This window comes from Ammospiza caudacuta, chromosome 4 (assembly GCF_027887145.1).
Source record: "Ammospiza caudacuta isolate bAmmCau1 chromosome 4, bAmmCau1.pri, whole genome shotgun sequence".
NCBI lineage: Eukaryota > Metazoa > Chordata > Aves > Passeriformes > Passerellidae > Ammospiza > Ammospiza caudacuta.
The window spans coordinates 62,898,806-62,913,304 of NC_080596.1; the positions used below are offsets into that span (position 1 = coordinate 62,898,806).

The 14,499-nt window shown below is 50.9% G+C and overlaps 1 protein-coding gene across 1 annotated transcript; it reads right to left on the bottom strand.

The window, feature by feature from the left end:
- Positions 1 to 761: 761 nt before the first annotated feature.
- Positions 762 to 2,071, bottom strand: NKX3-2 (NK3 homeobox 2). Its single transcript, XM_058804230.1, has 2 exons — positions 1,675 to 2,071; positions 762 to 1,243 (listed from the first exon to the last, which is right to left on the bottom strand). Exons 1-2 carry the CDS (start codon positions 2,069 to 2,071, stop codon positions 762 to 764), a joined length of 879 nt encoding a protein of 292 aa, XP_058660213.1.
- Between the last annotated feature and the right edge of the window lie 12,428 nt (positions 2,072 to 14,499).

The following is a 14,499-nucleotide window of genomic DNA, read 5'->3' on the forward strand; positions in this document are numbered from 1 at the left end:
TAACTCCTCCCTCCCCGAACACGGAAAGATCTCAGGAAAAAAAGGAAAACAAGAAGTCAGAGTTTCGATATAAGTCTCACCCTTTTGTGACATATTTATCCTTTGCCAGGGATCATGGAGTACAGGAATAACATGGGCAACAAGAGCAGGGGGACCTGAAAGAGGTTTCCATACATTCAGCACCATACAAGGCACACTCAGTTTGCAACAAGTTGGAAGACCAAGGACTCAGACGACAAAAATTATCTTCCTTACAATCCACTGAGGGAGTCCTTGATCTCCTCTTTTGAGTTGCAATTGGTTTTGCGGGTTGTATTTTTTTTTCCTCTCCTTTGTTTTCTCTCTCTTTTTCTCCACACAAGATCGAGTCTCTACCCCTCCGAAGCAAAATAAAACAAACAAACAAAAAGTCTACACCAAATACACTGACAACATGGATACCATGAACAAGTTGTGCCGAATCGCGAGAGTCCTCGGCTGGCGGGATGGGGACAGGGTGAGGGTCAGGGTGGGGGTGGCCAAGAAGTCCTACGTTGAAAGAGGAGAGGGTGAGGAACCATCCAAAAATATTAATAATAAAAATAACAATAAAATAATAATAAATACTGTCCGAGGCACTGAGAGCTGCAGCTGGGGCTCTGGACTTGAGAAGCTGAGCGGACGGATTGATGGATGGGGGGGTGGCAGAGGGAAGATGGGTTTCCTGGCTGCCAGTGTGTATGCTGGGGGTGTCGGGGCCGGGGGTTGTGTGTGTGTGCCTCTCACTGCGTGCCGGCAGCTGCGGCGCAGGTGGACAGAGCCCACCCGGGAAGGCAGTAGTAGGGGTAGTAGTAGGATGGCTGCAGGGAGAGCAGCGAGGGCGGCCGCAGCACCTCGCCAGGGTGGTACTGTCTCTGGTCGTCGCGCACCAGCACCTTGACGGCCACCTTCTTGGCGGCGGGGGCGGCGGCCAGGAGGTCGGCGGCCATCTGCCGCCGCTTGGTCTTGTAGCGCCGGTTCTGAAACCAGATCTTCACCTGCGTCTCGGTGAGCTTCAGCGAGGCGGCCAGGTCGGCCCGCTCGGGCCCCGACAAGTAGCGCTGGTGGTTGAAGCGCCGCTCCAGCTCGAAGACCTGCGCGTGGGAAAAGGCTGCGCGGGAGCGCTTCTTCCGCGGCTTCGGAGCCGCCGCCGCCGCCTCCTCCTCCCTCGGCAGCAGATTCCCGCACTTGCCCGCTCCGTCCTCTTCCTCCGGAGGGCTGCGATCTGCGGGCAGGGCGAGAGCACGGCGGTCAGGGCAGGCAGGCAGCGGGACAGCGGCACCCGCGCACAGGCGGCCAGGAGCGCTCTCTGCGGCCGGTCCGCAGCGACGGGGGAGCGGAGAGCCCGCTGAGCCGCTGCCCGCCCCGTCGCCGGGACAGCCGCCGGCGGCAGCGGCCGGGGCTTCTCGCTCTCCTTTAAGCGCCGGGCGCCCTGGCGAGCTGCGGGCTCCGCCGGGCCAAAGGCCCTCCCCGATCCGCCCTCCCTCGCCCCGCGGGACGCGTTTCGGGTTTTCTCTCCCCCCCGGCACAACCGAGCCTGTCGCACAACTCCGGGGAGCCGGCGAGAGCCGCGGTCATCTCCGGTTCCCAGCCCTCCGGGGCCCTCCCGCCCTCCTCGCGCGGGCGCGGAGGAGCCGCCATCGGGGCCGCCCCTACCTGAGACGGCGGCCGACATCTCGCTGTCGCTGAGGCCGGTGGTGTCCCGCTCCGCCGCCTCCGGGGGCTGCGCCTCCTCCTCCGCCGGCCGCCCCCCGCCCGTGGCTTCTGCGGGGCGGGCGCTGCCACCGGCGCCCTCCTCCTCGGAGCGCCGCTCGCCCTCGGGGTCCTCGCTGAGCGCGGAGTCCGAGTCCCAGCCCGCCGGCGTCCGCGGGGCCGGGGCGCGGGCGGCGGGCGCGGGCAGCGGCGGGTCCTCGGCGGCGCCGCACAGCCGCCAGCCGCCGGCCGCCCCCGGGAGCGGCGGCCGCCCCGCCGCGTGGCGGGCGCCCTCCTCCTTCTTGTTGAGGATGGCTTGGATGGAAAAAGGCGTCAGGGCGTTGCCGCCGCGGACGGACATGGCCCGGCGACGGGCAAGCCCCGCGGACGAGCAGCGGACCGTGCCGCGTCTTCAGCTGGGCGACCGCATCGCCGGCCGCCGCCGCGCCGGTGCCGGGCCCTGTTCTGCCGCCGGGAGGGCGGGCGCCAGCGGGAGCAGCCTCTCTGCGCCACTGCCGGCCCGCCCGCCCATAGGGCCGGGGCCACCGGGGCCACCGCGCTGCGCCGGGCGCCGCCGCGGGTCCCTGGCGGCACGGGCGCTGCCTCCGCCCCGCTCTGTCCCGCCCCCGCCCGCCCTCCGCTTTTTCTGCCGGCGGCGCTGCCATCCCTCACGGCCGCCCGACAGCGCCGGCCCCGCGCCTTCCCATTGGGCAGCCCCCGCGCGCCCCGCCCGCCCATTGGCTCCCGCCGCGGGCCGATGCGGCTCCGCGGGGCGCGCGCCGGGGCGCGCCGTCCCTTTAACCCCTTGCGGCCCGCGGGGCGCCCCCGCCTCGCCCGGCCGAGGAGACCCTCGAAGGGACGGTCCCTCTCCGAGGCAGAAAGCGGCGGCTTCCACCTGGACAGTGCGGGATCGCACTGCAGAGATGTTTCCCCCCTCGCCGCGCCTCAGCAGAGCGCTGTAGCCTGGCGCGGGGGAAAGGTTCGGTCCCGACGGGAGAAGTGGAGGGGACGGGACTGACGCCGCAGTGTGTCGGGCATTGCTGCGCGCCGCTGGGGAAGGGCGTCGGAACTCGCCTGTTCCGAGTCTGTCCGGGGCCGAGACGCCTTGCCCGTGCGGGGCAGTACGAGCTGCGGGATGAGCGCCCCAGCCCCCGGCCGCCCGCACTGTCGGGGTAAACGCAAATCAGCCTCGGCCGGTTTTGAAAAATGCGCTTTTCACTACTGCGTTTGTTTAAAAACATGGTCGGGTTTATGTTAAGTACGGTCTTCTGTCCATGGGGCTTATAAAGCCCGTATTAGGAAAGCAATTTCTCGCAGATTAAACTCTTTTCCCTAAACGAAGCTTTCCCTAAAAGAAAACGGCCCTGCAAGGGAAGACTTTGGAAACTATTACACGCACGTGAATTGTATATCTGAGACTCGCTGCCAAAACAACAATATACCCCCAAGCATCACGCTTTTCTCTTTTTCAAATATTATTGGCTTTCTCGGAGCTAATAAAAATACCGGCAAGGGTATCAAGCAGGTACACGAGAAATGAAACGCCTGTGCTGCACGAACATGGGTGTTTGGTGCTGGGTGAACGCGGCAACATAAGGAGATAAAGCACAGAAAAAAGACACCCGCAAACTCGCTTTGCTCCATGAACTAAATTCTCAGGGTGTCACCGGGCTTCTCCACAGGCGTGTGGCCACGCCAACACCTCCCTACTTGATCTCACAGAGATGAACGTCGGTTTGCAGTAGACTACGAAGTGACAATAATTGATTTTCAACGACTCTGGCACCAATTATATGTTTTCAATCATAATTTTTACATAAAAAATAAATCCATAAAATAAATAATTCTACTTTCATACACAGCGCAAAGCTGGAGAGTACCTCTGCCTGACTAAGCGGGAACTGTCTTTATCTTTCTGAACAAACTCAGACCATTTTAATAACCTTGCTTGGACTCACCTTTTACCTATTTTTTCCCTAGGAAAGCCATCCCTTTGCCACCAAAGACTTCGGTATCACGATACACTAAAGAAATATCCAAAGGGAAATTTTTTTAAGAGCTAGAGGTAAACGAGAAGCTTCTAGGGAAGCTGCGAGAAATCCACTTACGAGAATATACGTAGGGGGATACTTAGGACGCTAGGAAGGGTGTCCTGCACGAGTGTTTTAAAGGCTCCTTAACAGCCAAGAGATGAAATTTGGGATGTCAGAAGAGATGAGCGGCCTCAAACACGGGGATAGAGGAAGGGCTGGGAGCGCGGGTTGTGGGAGACGTGGTTTGGATTGGCGGCCAGAAGGGGGTTCGGGGCACGGCGGAGACGGGAACTCCGGACAGGGGGTTTCTTTTGTCGGGCTCTGCTCAGGTGCGGCAGAGCGCCCCGAGAGAGGCAAAGCGGGCGATGCCGGGGACCGGCGAGCGGCGGGGAGGAGAGCGAGCCTCTCCCGGTGCAGCCTCCCGCCGTGCTCCGGCACGGCTCTGATTTACAGAGTTTTGTGCCCAAGCTGTTGAAATACCTGCATATGGTTTACAGTGGCTGTAATTCTTTGCTAATTTGCTCAGCTCTTCCTTCCCCCCCATCTCCTTTTCTCTTTTCCTTTCTTAATTTTTTCTCTCCTCCGCCTACTCAGGCGATCTCTGCACCCTATTTCTGATCAGCAAACCTCTGTTTGGGGGAGGAAATGCCTGGGGAAGAGGCCGGGAGGAGAGCGGGGTAAGGCGCAGAGAGCGGCGGAGCGGAGGGAGGCCGGGCAGGGCCGGCGTGCCGGGGCCGGGGGCCAGCTGGGTGGTCCCGGCCCGCCCGGCCCCCAGCCCCGCCGGGGAGACGGGCACCGGGAGGGAGGGAGAGAGGGAAGGAGGGAAGAGGGGATGGATGGAGGGATGGGGGAGAGCGGCGGCCCGGCTGTGCCCCGTGCTCTGGCGTGGGGCTGGCCCCGCTCCGGCCGCGCTCCGCCGGGGCAGCACCGGAGCACTCGGGCTTCCCGTTCACGGCGTGAGGGGGCACAGGGCCCCCTCCGAGCGTGCGACGGAGAAACCGGGAAAGTCTCTCTGGAAAAGGCTCGGAGTGGACGTGATGGACGCAGTGGAGAGGCAGGGGATGTCTGAGGGGGGCACGATTCCCACCTTGCCTCCATCCTTGGCAGAGCTCCGCACCTCCCATTCCTCGCCGTCTCGAAGCGGCCACAAGCCTTAATACACGCACCGTGATATACCATAACACACGGATCCCGCGTTTCTCAGTCGTGTATTACATTTCAGCGGGGAAACAACAAACCCGCCGTGCCCACAGCTGCCTCTCCGCGCTCCCACCGGAGACCCTCGGCTGGCTGTTCCGGGGCCCGGCTCGCTGTCCCGGACCCGCCTGGCTGTCTCGGGGCCTGGCTCTCTGTCCCGGAGCCTGGCTCGCTGTCCCGGACCCGGCTCTCTCTCCCGGGGCCTGGCTCGCTGTCCCGGGGCCTGCTCGCTGTCCCGGGCCCGGCTCGCTGTCCCGGGCCCTGTTGGCTGTCCCGGGCCCGGCTGGCTGTCCCGGGCCCGGCTGGCTGTCCCGGGCCGGCTCGCCCCACTGTTCCTCCGCCGTCCCGGGGCCGTGCCGGTGCCGCCGGTGGCCGGGCTGCCCCACCTAGAGGCGGCCAGGCCGCACTGCCCGGCCCGGGCTGCCCTCAGGGCCGTGCTCGGCGGGGACAGCGGGGCCGAGGCGGACACCCGGGTGCCAAGGCACGGCCCCGGTGCCCGGTGTGCAGTGACAAACCACGGCGGGAGCGGGACAGCGGAGGGGAGCCTGCCTGCCTGGCTGCCCTGTGGGGCGGCTTCTCTCAGCCACCGGAGCTTTCTGAGCCAGGTGAGAGGCAGCGCTCCCACAGAAACGCTGCCGATGACACGTGGGGTGATGAAATGGGGAAAGATGTTCTGCTTATAAAGCCTTTTTACCACATGTGAAAGCACAAGGAAAGGTGTCTGCAAAACCTTAAAAAAGCCTTTGTAAAGAGCACAGATTTCTCCAAAATATATAATACTGTATAAAGAGATCCAGATGATTCCCTGGCTGGGAGTACAGTGCACTGGGAAAAGGAAACATTATAGCTTTTCCTTCAGGGTAGGATTTGCCCAGTATGGGAAAATAATTAGTGGTGTAATCTCCATGTGCCAGTTTTGGGGCAGAGCCAAGCTAGCACGGCACCACTTCTGCCTTCCAAGCTCTTCTCAGCTCTGAGGAAGGCCAAGGAGCTTCATGGCCAGGGGCTGCCACACACTTGCAGCACCTCCCAGAGCCTGCATGGTGGTATGGTGGTAGCTATTACTTTTGCCATACCTTATTAGAGGTGATTTTTTTCTAGACACAAGCTGTCTTTCCAAACTGGTTTTCCTCCTCATATACTCAGGGCAATGCAAATCCTTGCTGAGTCTCCTGCTGGGTCTTTCAGGGACTTAGATGGAAGATGGCAGTGGTAAAAACAGTGCTTCCTTCTGTAAGGAATTTGAATCCCTTCTTGGTAATGGGGAAGATTTCTTTCATGGCTTTTACCTCAGCTGTGATGCTCTCTGGCTGTGCAACAAAGGCACACAGACATATCCTGGACAGGTTTTGACTCCACTTCTTGAATCAATTTATTGAAACAATTTATTTCTAACAAATGTAACTGTAACTACACAGTAGGTGAGAGCTGTACATCTCTAAACCACTCTCCTCTCAAGATTTCTCTATGTATTTCACAAGGGATCTCATATAAGTGACTGCTGCAACACTCAGTCTTCAAATTGCTTTTTGCAGTTGACATCAGGATCCTGTGCTATTACTGAGATGTCACCTGCAGGATGCTTCAGACTTGAGTGAGAGGAGGATTTACCTTCCACAATTAAGAGAAAAATTTGAATTATTTTTAGAATTCAACTGAATATGTGCAGATGTAATTCTGACAATGAGATCTTTATTCTCACTAATGTGACAACCTTTTAACAAATTAGCTCAGTAGGTTTTAATAGCTGCTTTACAATCCCTTTCATTCCTTATATGGGGAAAAGCCCATGTCCTTTAGGGCTGGGAGGCTCAAACAAAAGCACTTCTACAGCAGTTTATAACCAAACTGGAAAGAATGCCTGAATTTTGCTGGTTGCATATATGCAGTGACACAATTTCTCCCAGTTTTATTGTTCAGAGATGCTATTTCTGGGAAAACCAACCCAAATCTCCCTCTTGTTGCTTCATCTTTACACTAACAAGTGAAGGCTTGGCATGCAGAGAACCAAGCATGAAAATAAACCTACCAACATTTCATTTCACTGCATGGCAGTTTCTCCTGAATTATTCCTCCTTGCAAGACCTTGACAGGGAAAAGACACGCAGGCTGTCTGACCACATCATGCTCTCAGGAAGGAGTGGAGCTGCATGGTTGTGTCTGCTGCTTAGTGCCAGGAGGCAACAAGTTCTGTACTCACTGAGAGCCCTGTCCCACAACAGCCTCCAGGCACCACCAGCTTTTGAAACAAATCTTCTCTTTGACTGTCTCCTTATTTCTATGCTAGGTTTCCTGCTAAAGACATAAATGGCTATAAGTTCCTTACTTTCTGATGCAGTTACTTATAGGATAGCAATACAACCTGGATAAGATTAGCTTGCTTTACTAACAAAAACAAAATCAGCATGTGCAAATAGCCAGGTGTTTCTCACAGTCATTAAGTAAAGCTTTTGTAGGTCCTGTATTTAGCTTTTAATCTGTTTTATTTGCAGTACCTGATAGAAAAATTGAAGTAGAAATGTCATGTATGAGTGAGTCATCCATACAGTATATTTACTTGTTCTGAATTTTTCCCTATTATTTAGTAGAACATTTTAATGACTATCAACCATATTACAGTATATGCATTTGTTGTGTGCAAGTTTCCAGGCTTTTAAGAACACTCCTAGCACAGATGAATCATTTGATGTTTATTTGGTACAACATCATATGAAGTACAGGTTTCCTTTGCTACTGCTCTTCCACCTATATAGAAATAATAACCTTTCCTACTTTTTGTTTGAAGTAGTGGAGCTCATATGATAGACTATGATTTCACATATGATAGACTAACTTGGTAGCTAAATCCATGGCTGCATTGGGGTATTTAACATTTAAATATTTTTATTGCTTTTGATGCTCAGATAAATCAAATGAACGTCTCAGGATACTGGCACTGTTTACATTTCTGAAGTGATTTTACCTTTTTGTCTAGGAGACACCTCTTTATTGATAGCAATTCAGTAGTAATTTTATATTAATGTTTCTATCTCTTTATTATTCATATCAGGAGTAGACACCCACCAAAGGTAAAATCTGGGAGCATTTGGGACTTAAACATTTTCACAGATCACTGGTTGCTCAAAAATTTCAGATTTTGAGATCAAGGACTTGTTTGTTTCACATCTTTCTCCCACTGAATAGGAAGTCTGAACTGTGGAGATGGGATGTAGCATTTCTGTGTGTTTTGGGCAGTCTCCTGCATGCAGTGCTGGTTGATGGGATGCTGCTTTGAGGAGCAGCCTGACTCAGGATCTCCTGTACTGACTCAAGTGTCTCAAACATGGTGTGCTGTGGAGATGAGAGTTGTGGAATATCCATCCTATTTTGGACCCAGGCCTGTGTGATTGCCTTCCTGTGTTGGAAGGGCAGCCAGAGGTGTCAGAGCAGCTGCAGCTGCACCCAGGTTTGGGTCTGGTGCCAGCAGTGCCCAGCAGAGGAGGAAGCCAGGCAGTTTAGACCAAGATTCTCACTCCATGTGAGGGAGGCACCCCAGCCTCCTTGGGAGCACTGTGACCCCTCTGGGAGGGAATTCCCCAGCTCTGCCTCCAGCTCTGCCTTCTGTGTGATGGGGCTCCCTGCCTGCAGCTGCCCTGCAAGCTCACACTGCTGGCCTTGCCCAGTGACCTGGGGTGGAGCAGCCAAGACAAGCAGTTTGAGCATGGAGAGCTGGGATCCAGGGCTGAGTTTATGGAGTTAGGGCAATTAGCAGGTTCACTGTGTGAGTTGTTTCCACTGGCAATGATTTTGTATGTACAGTGACTGTACGTTACATCTGAACAGAGCTTTTACATTCAATCACTAATTCTTTTGGCTTGCTCAGTGAGAATGCAAATACTTGCATGAACTTCACAACTAAATTAGTGACTCTCTTTTGTTCAGTACACCTGCAGATTTAATTGGCTGCCTGAAAATAACGAACCAAAAAATCAAACATTACACAAGTTGTCTTCAGGCAATACAGGTATTGTTCTTATTTTCTAAGTATTTCTTGAAGGAAAGATAATTTGGGCACGTCAGTTGTGGATGACTACAAATAAGCACTCTGTCTTCTCTTTGTACCCTACCCATTACATGACCAAGTGTAAATGAGATGGTTGGAAAAGCATCCAGTACTAAAGGATTCCTATGACTTAGTGGAAAACTCTTGTGATGGGAGATGGACAGAAATGTAGGTGGACAAAACATCAGTTATGGATTCCTTGGAAAACGAAGAAAATCCTTTTATTTCTCCGGGTTTTTCACAACTAAAGGATTCAGAAATATGCCTGCAAGTAAAACAGGCATATTTCTGTAGTAGAGGAGTAGAGGAGTGCTGTCTGGAAGGAATTTTTCCAAGATGGCAAACTGTGATATCCTGCACTATGGATGAGGTTATTTTTGGCAGGACAAATGAGAGCTTTCTGCTCTCTCTGCTTTGGAAGGAGGGTAGTCTGTAGTGTGACCTTCTGGTGCTTTATAGTATCATCTGTATTTTATGAGAGCTGATTAACAACCCCATACTTTTATGCATGTTCTCTTAGGTTTCCAAGCCTGTACAGGACCAAAGTAAACTGCTGCCTGTAGGAAGCATTAAAACACAGGCTTTGGTAAAAATGTTGCTATCAACTCTCCTTTCAGATCTCTGGAGGACTTCAGATGTGGCTATATTTCTTTCACACACTGTGCACTTTGTGCAACACCTCTCAAAGACTGTTCTGCACCAGATATGCTCCCCCATCAGGAAACACAATAAAATGAGTTGTTATGCTTTATAGCTCCAAAAAGATGTCCGCAGTATGGTCTTCTGCAAAATAAGCAACAAAGCTGTTGTAGTCCAAGATCTTTGTACTATTGTGATGATTTGGTCAGGCTGACTGAGCTTTCCAAACACAGAGGGAATGTATGTCTCTGGATCAGTCATGGATATCCATGCCTCTGACTTTACCCATAGTCATCATGCAGGGAACAAAAATCTCTCATGGGCAAGGACCTTCATGTACAATCATATTTCTTTCACAAGGTTTAATTTATCTATTTTAGTGTCTCCTCAACATCTAACTGTAACAAACCCCTGCAAGAGTAAGACCTGAATGCTGACCCCGAATCCCTGTGAGCTGCTGGCAGGCTCTGGAAGAGCAGCAGTGTGCCAGAAGGAAGAGTGGACATCCTGCAGTCTCCCTTCTCACAGCCTTCTCATGGAGGACATGGGAGAACTTCCACCATCCAACCCCAAATGCCTCAGTCCTTGGCCTGCACATGGCCAGGTGCACCCTACAGCTCCTGGGGCTGCTTTCCTCATGGTGACTTCAGAAGCAGGCCTGGGCAGCTCAGGTACCTGCTTTGGTATAAGGTAACAGCTGCCTTTACAGAGGATATAGTAAATGTCAGAACACCTGGAGAATGAGATAGTGAGATCCTTTCAGTGAGGAGGAGGCAAGTCTAGCAGCTGAGGAGCTGAAAAGACAAATCGGTGTCGTGGCAGGGATCTATGAATTGTTTTGTTCCAATAGCCCTAGCCCTTTGGACTTGAAAAATTGAAAGTAGTAGTGGTGCTTGGGAGCATTGCAGTACCATATTCTTGCATTCAATAAACTGCTTTTCAGAAAGTGTTGATTCTGAGACTCCTGATAAGACCAGCTTATGAATATAATGGGTTGTTACAGGCTGTAGCTTGCTTAGATACACATCCCTTGTCATGTGCCCCAGCATCTGGGCCCCAGCTGACAGAAAAATCCCCTGTGCATTTTCTCCAAGAGCCAGAGACTGTTCAATAATTTCCTTGAAGAACAGGTTTTATTTCCCCAACTTCTGGGTCAGCTGCTTTTTGATGTTGAGTCTGTCCCAGTTCTTGTTTTCTGCATCCTGGAAGCCTAAAAAGTAAATCCAGCCACATCAGAGTTAACTGAAAGAAATGAGGAATAAGGATGGCTAAGGAAAAGGGGATTATTATTGCTTTACTTGATATTTACACAACTTCTCTCATCATATTGACTCACAGAACCCAGTACAAATAAGGTAAAGGCCCCCAGGTAAAGGCTAACCTTTCAATGTCAGTATCTCCATGTACTCTTTCATCCACAAAAGTTCTTGGTCATGCCAAGAAGACTGAGACAAGGGAAGAATGGAGCTGAAGAAAGGATATTTTAAGAAATTAAAGGAGGACAAGGGCAAAGGGAGAGGTTACAATATATGTTACATTATATTGTATGTGATTCAAGGTTGTGCAAGAAGCTGATGAGGAGAAGGGAAAGGGAAAGGGAAAAGAAAATAACAAGAGGAAAGCAAAGGAGAATGAGGTGGGATTAAAGGGATCCTGTGGGAGAATTGAAGTGCTGGGATGGGAACAAATGGACATTCAGTGAAAGACAGGTCAAATAAGAAGTGAGGATGGTGGGAATTAGTCTGGAAAAGTGCTAGGAAGAGGGGACTGGAAAATGAGAGAAATAAGAAGGACCTAAACAAGGAAACAGCATGGATTGGAATAGATGGATGGCTTCTATTAAACCACCAAATCTAACTCATTACACTTGAGGAAAAAAATGTTAAATGCACTGCTCCTGAAGAAGTTTGATGTGCCTATAAAGAGAGACCCACATTATATCGATTTTAATATTATATCTGAAAACAAAACACTTGGTGGATTGGGCTTGTGCATGGTGTGCTGCACAGCCTTCTCATGGATTTAGAGTTGAAGAAAGCTGTTTCTGCTCAAGGGGTGAGTCCTGCTGTGCCGTGCCGAGCAGCAGCTCAGGAGGAGCTAGTGGGTGGGTGGCTCAGGATATCCATGAGTGGTGGCCCAGGAGCATCCCAGCCCTGCCTTGCTCCTCTCTCGAGCCCTCGTGTGTCCTGTCGATGCTGCGCCGGGCTCTGGGTTCCAGCGGCAGGAGCGGGGTCCTGCCTGTGCCCGCCGCTTACCTGGCAGGCACCCGTTGCCATCTAGTGGCTATTGTAGGACTCTCCGTGCCTGGAAAACAGTTTTTTCCCAACCGAATTGCAACCCAGCGATTGCTTTTCTAGAGAAGGTTTGCACAATTTGTCCCCACGAGCTCCTGAGTGACTTGCTCAGAAGCACAGGAGCGATGCTTGGAGTCCCTTTCTGTAGCACCCAGAGTTTGGCCTTGCTTTGCAATTAGATAGATTATTCACCTGCCTTCTAGGTGGGCATTTTACAGAAGGAGGAGGCTGGGAAAATCTCAAAAGCAGCTGAATAAGACCTCAGCCCTGCTAGGCTGGCTCCCTTACTGGCAAATGGGAGCTCAGCAGCACCAGGATCTTCACCTCTCACTTTTGATGATTCTGGCCAGATTATTGGAATAGGCTGGAAGTTTTTTATCAGTATATTTTAGTATTTTCACCCTTACTAGATCCCAACTGGACCAAGACAAAATACTCTAGCTGTTGGGCCAGCACAGAGCAAATATTGGTCCAATGGGCATGTTGAACTGGCTCCAGACCATTCCTCTCCCCTGGTCCCTGAGAATTGAAGACATGGTGCAGAGGGACAGTTTAAGACTGATGCCCTTGAATGAAAACAAAGTAATTGGATTCCTTTTCATTTTAGAGCTGCCAGTCACTTTCCACTAAAAGAGATGATAAAAGCTGAGAAAATTTGAGAAACGTGGAAAAAGAAGGAGAGGAGTGAAGGAATGAGGTCTGTGGAGCAAGCCCTCTATTCACTGGTGTCTTTGAACAATCTTGTTATCTCAAAAGATCAAGCGGAAAAGTCTTAAGAAAAGAATTAGGAGAACTTGAAAAAGTGGAGTACCTCCCTTGCCCATTATATGACTTCCTTGAAAGGGAGACCACTATGAAGGAATGGAAGAATTTTCCTTCTCTGTCTCATAGAGTGCCTCAATACAGAACATCCCCACATCCTTTACTGTGGCAGCACCTACTTGGCTTTGTGCTCACTTGTGATGGATTATTCAGTTTTGGGTTATTGCCACTGTGGTGTATAATCATCATAGCAAATAATAACCAATTATTAAGTGCTTATCACTTACACACTGAGCCTATTGCTGTTTTCAGAAGAAAAACTTCCCCAGTTCTGGAAATACAACAAAACTCTGTGAATATTCATCATGAGGTGGTAGTGGTAAGTGGGCAGTATTTTGTTCATGCAAGAAAAATGAAGGTCACAATATGTCTATGGCAGCAAAGCCTTGTGCATGTGTTACATGGCCCAGCTGCCTTTCTTTTTTCTTGGATGCACTTGCAAAGGATCCCTGAGTCTGCTTGCTCCAGGCTAAGGCAAACCAAGGTATCCCTGCAAAGCATGACTGCAGGGCAAAAATCTGAATCTGTTGTATGAAACTCCCTCCACCAGACATGTTTTATAATGAAAAAAACTCCCATCCTTTTATTTATTTTTTAATGCAGAACTCTGTCCTTTTTATATGTTTATTTCAAAACAGACAAAACCTTTGCTCTATGCTTCTGCCTAAATTGAGGGTTTTATTCTGTTCTGCCTTTTTTTTCAGTAGAAAAGTGGGAAGAAAAATATATGAGCCACTGAAAGCTCAGAACAAATACAGCTTTGATTTTTGAAAACAAAAAAGTAACAAAACTAGATCAAGCAAAGTGCAGGTCTTAAGGGGGTGGGACCCCACTGTAAACAGATTTGGTCATACAGGGAATAAAAGGCAACAATTGCAACAGAGAATTTCAGGCTAGAAAAAATTCCTTACACCTAATGATCAGCAAGGGTTGGGTGCCATGGGGGGTGGTGTGTGTTTGCCATCACTGGGTATCTGTGGGGTCTGGTCAGACATCACATACTTGGGACAGCCTGGAGTGCCAGCCCAGTGGACCAGGCAGCCTTTTCCTCTCCCCATCAGAGAGGCTGTCCCGTGCCTGACTTCCAGAGGTGTTGGTGCCAAACCTTCATAAAGAAATGGACCAACCTCTCAGAGCCTCCAGCCCCTCTGTGGTGATCTGGTGGCACCCACTGCTGCTGGCAGCAGGGTGTAGAAAGGGCACAACCTCCAGGGCCTCCCTGGCCTCTGTGGCCCTTCATGCTCATATCTGGTGGCTCCTCCACCTTCATGCCAGTCTCTGTCCACATGCCCTCCTCTGATCCAGAAAAGGAGGTGGCATCTTGCTGGGAATGGATGACTACCATTTTACTTTGATTAGGGCTTCCCCAAGAGGATATTTCCTGTCATTGAGGACCACATAGAGTTCTAAGTTCAAAATTAGTTGAAAGAAGTTTTATCATAAGTTTTATTTTTCTTTTTAAAGTGGCCTTATATTGCCTATTTACTTAGCATGAAAAGTCCTGAACAAATAGAGTTAAATAAGCACTATATTACTGAGCAATCCTTAGCTCTTGTTTATACAAAAGGAGCAGAGTGAACCTATCATTGTCTGAAAGGAAAGTCACATTCCAAATCTCTGCTTGCTTTGGGCACCAAAGCAGGAATGACTATTTAATTTTAACATTTTCAAGTTTATATACTGGAACTGATGCTGGAGTATCATGAATGTGATCACAGAGCATTTTTCTTTCATGTATTCCTCTTTATTCATTCATTTTAAT

What these genes read in the sequence shown, in the direction of transcription:
- NKX3-2 (XM_058804230.1), bottom strand. Translation starts at nt 2,071, where the DNA reads ATGTCCGTCCGCGGCGGCAACGCCCTGACGCCTTTTTCCATCCAAGCC. An exon ending in GATGTCGGCCGCCGTCTCAG is followed by an intron (nt 1,244 to 1,674) that starts GTAGGGGCGGCC and finishes CCCTGCCCGCAG; the next exon opens with ATCGCAGCCCTCCGGAGGAA.